General features: G+C 30.2%; 1 protein-coding gene across 3 annotated transcripts; it reads left to right on the forward strand.

Annotated features, from left to right (window-relative positions):
- The first annotated feature begins 2,177 nt into the window (after positions 1-2,177).
- On the forward strand, positions 2,178-3,566 carry LOC107953133 (mitotic-spindle organizing protein 1A). Of its 3 annotated transcripts, none has more exons than XM_016888360.2 (2): positions 2,178-2,360; positions 3,018-3,566. In XM_016888360.2, the coding sequence occupies exons 1-2, from the start codon at positions 2,345-2,347 to the stop codon at positions 3,248-3,250; spliced, it is 249 nt and encodes an 82-aa protein (XP_016743849.1). In that variant the 5' UTR covers positions 2,178-2,344; the 3' UTR covers positions 3,251-3,566. The 3 variants fall into 3 exon arrangements, with proteins under 3 accessions (XP_016743849.1, XP_016743850.1, XP_016743851.1); XM_016888361.2 differs by having other exon boundaries at positions 2,318-2,587; XM_016888362.2 differs by having other exon boundaries at positions 2,335-2,364.

A 3,566-nucleotide genomic window follows, 5' to 3' on the forward strand; every position in this document is an offset into this window, starting at 1 on the left:
TTATCACTCCTGGTATTCCTCATTTTTTTTTCTTCTTCTTCAAGTGAGGCTAATACTCACATTGATGATGTAGGATCATTTTCAAAATCTCATACCACGCCGAACCATGCATCTGATATGGACATCACTGCTTTATAAAATGAAGCTCACACTAAGGAAAGAGTTACCTCTGCCCCCTCAAAGAAACCAACAATAAAGAAATATCAGAAAAGACCCAAGTAAGAGTGTGTAATATATGGTTAAGTTGATTAAATTGAATAAATCAAATTAAATAAACCCAAAATTTTTAGTTAATTCAATTAATTATTTTGATTTAAATGATTAGTTTATTCAATTTCAATTTTAAAAATTTAAATCAAAATGTCGATTGAGTCTTAGTTCAATTGATATAGATATTGTTGCCAATGCCCAAAGACGTAGGTTTGAGTGCGTTGAAACCCATTATCCTCCTATTTATGGATTGAGGAGGAACTATGGGTAATTTTAAATATTATCTAAAAAAAACATATATGATTAGAACTTATAATAAAATTGTTAAAAAAATTTTAACCAAAATAATTGAGTAAATCAATTTTTTAAAGATTAAAATATAATTTTATAAATATACTCAACCTAATATAAATCCAACTCAAGTACCCAATCCAAATATAAAAAATCAAACCCAAGTCCAATTTAACCATTATACTAGAGGTGAGCATGGGTCGGACCACCCGGCCCGAGCTGAAGGTTAGCCCGAAATGTGGGAGGATTTAGGCAAAAATATAGGCCTGAAAAATAGGTTTCAACAAAAAAATAAGGCCCGTTTAAAAAATGGGTCAGCCTCAGGTAAGGCATTTTTGGCCTAGGCCTAGTCAGGCCAGAATTCACTAGAGGACAAAAAAAATTTAATTTTTTTAATATTATTTTCTTGTTATTTTCTTCCTATTTTGCTACCATTTTATTATTATATTGCTACTATTTTGTTATTATTGTTTGGATATTGTATAAAACTTATTTTATTGTTAATTTTATTATTATTTTAAAGACATTTGTTAATTTTGTTATTATTTTAGAGACATTTGCTTATTAAGTTGCATCTATATTAGTGTTATTTAAGTATATATATTTTTTAAAATTTATTTTCAATTTGTTTGATGTTTTTAGTATTTTTGATGTAATATATATATTTTAAAATTATATAAAAAATAATATAAAAATTAATATGGTCAGATCGAGTCAGGCACGAGTTTTAATATTTTTATCCAAATTAAACTTAAGTAAAATTTTAGGCCAATTTTTCAAGCCGATCCGAGCCTAACAGGCCTAAATTTTTAGTCCAACCAACCCATGCTCACCTTCACATTATACTTCTAATTTAATAATTAATTTAATTATAATTTTAAAGGTAATTTAAAAATCCCTAAAAGGCCTTCCCTTCATTTCTCCCTAAAACAATGATGTAAAATCCCTAAAACTAAGAGTAATACCAGCCGGTAGCCACCACACCAGCCCCTCCCCGACGTTCACCCACTACCGGAGGGCCTCCGACGTCCACCAGGTCATTCGCCCGCCACCCACTCGCCGACGGTACGAAGATAACTTTATTCATTTGTTCTTTTCCTTTTTTATTTATTTATTTGTTCCTTTCTTTGGTTTATTCTTCAAGTGAGTCCTTTGTGAAGACCAGTTTGTACTTTTAGTATTTTTTGGTGTATTTCTTTTTGCTGTTTTTGTTTTTTTTATCTGTTTGGACTGTTTGTATTAAACCAAGTAAATAAATAGCAAACGCCGACAAATTGAACCGAATCGATCAAATTCGGTTCGGTAATTTTGATTATCTCCTAGATTTGGAGTTAATGGAGTTGATCACTCCTGTTTTATTATCGTAATTCGATTTTAATAACTTTCTTTATATATTTTTTATTATCGTAATTTTGAGTCAATGGAGTTGACCACTCCTATTTTATTATAGTTATCAGTAAAATGTTAAAATTTTAATTTTTTAACTTTCTTTATATATTTTTTAGAATTTTTTTAAAATTTTTAAAATTTTTTAAGAAATATGAATTTTGGAGTTTTTATAAATATTTTGAATTTTAAAAATTTATTTTAAATTTTTAAGAATTATTTTAAATTTTTAAAAATTATTTTAAATTTCTTTTTTATAATTTTTGTTGAAAATGAGATCAATTTGGTCATTTCTAAATTTTGAGATATTCAAATTATAAAATTGTACTTATTCGAGTTGACACAAATAATTAGAATAATTTGATTCGATTTGCTCACCGCTAACCCAAAGTCATCTTACTTAGAGAAAATTAACAGCGTCCTAAATTCTGGGTTTCCCTTGTTCCATCATATCTTCATGCTTGTTACTTCTTGTAGGTGAAGTAGTGTTCTTCTGCTTGTTTTGCTTTGAAAATTTTTGGATCTGTTGATTTTTCCCAATTTATACGCTCTTCTGCTTAGCCTCATATATACATATGTACAAATCAAATAAGGTTGAGAGGTTCAGTCTTCTTACCATAACTAGGGTTTTTTTCCTTTCTTCCTTTTTTGGCCATTTTTTCTAAGTTTAGGCAAAGGAGATATTTATTGATGGTTAAAGGTGAGACAAAGGGGTGGAGCTTTGTACGAAATCCAAAATGCTTTTTTAAAATTATATAATTCGTGGGAAATTAAAAAAAACTCGAAAACGCTCTCACGGCTCTGCTTAACTGATTTGAGTGCTCTTTTAGATGATTTATGGATGAATTTCTGATGATTGCTTATTATCTTTGCTAAACATGGGTGTTTGGTTCATGGTTGGATAGTGGGACTTTCGATTTTATATATACTTTGGGGATTATTTGATGATTTCATGTGGTTTTGTCTATTAATTTTATTCAATTAAAGCCACTTTAAAATCTGTTTTAGTTCTTGATTAATTTCATGAGCTGCATTTATTAATGTATCTGTAAGTGTGTTGTTAAATATGTATTTGTAAATTTGCAGAATCAAGCATAATTTTCTGAAGGTTTTTTTCCCCTTTTTTGTAGCCTGTTGTATTATGGATCCAGAAGCTGCACAAACTGCCCGAGAATCTCTAGATCTGGCATTTCACATGTCAAATATTCTCGATACAGGTCTTGATCGGCATACTCTTTCGGTCCTTATTGCTCTCTGTGATTTGGGTTTAAACCCTGAGGCTTTGGCTGCTGTTGTCAAGGAACTTCAAAGAGAACCTCCACCATCAACCCCGTTGTCATCTTCTTCATCACAAGTACCTTAACTTCGGAGTTCGGTATTTTCTAGTAAACTTTCCAGTAATGCCTTTGAGTTTTAATTTGTTTTGGTTGATGTCTTTCAGTAGAAACTTTCTTAGGTTTTCTCATCTCGAACACGATTGTGCTTAGTGTTCACCTTGTGCTTAGTCTCTGTATCTAATTCGATCTTACATACTATGTTTGATCAATTATATATTCACTCTGGTGAACTGTCTTTTCTTCTTTATCTTGGAGCTTTTGTTGCCGGATGTTGTATTTGGTGTGGGATTTCATAGAATTGGCTGCAATAGTGTATTTTAATTAAAGGAATGTTTAAACTCA

This window comes from Gossypium hirsutum, chromosome A07, assembly GCF_007990345.1.
Source record: "Gossypium hirsutum isolate 1008001.06 chromosome A07, Gossypium_hirsutum_v2.1, whole genome shotgun sequence".
Lineage (NCBI taxonomy): Eukaryota > Viridiplantae > Streptophyta > Magnoliopsida > Malvales > Malvaceae > Gossypium > Gossypium hirsutum.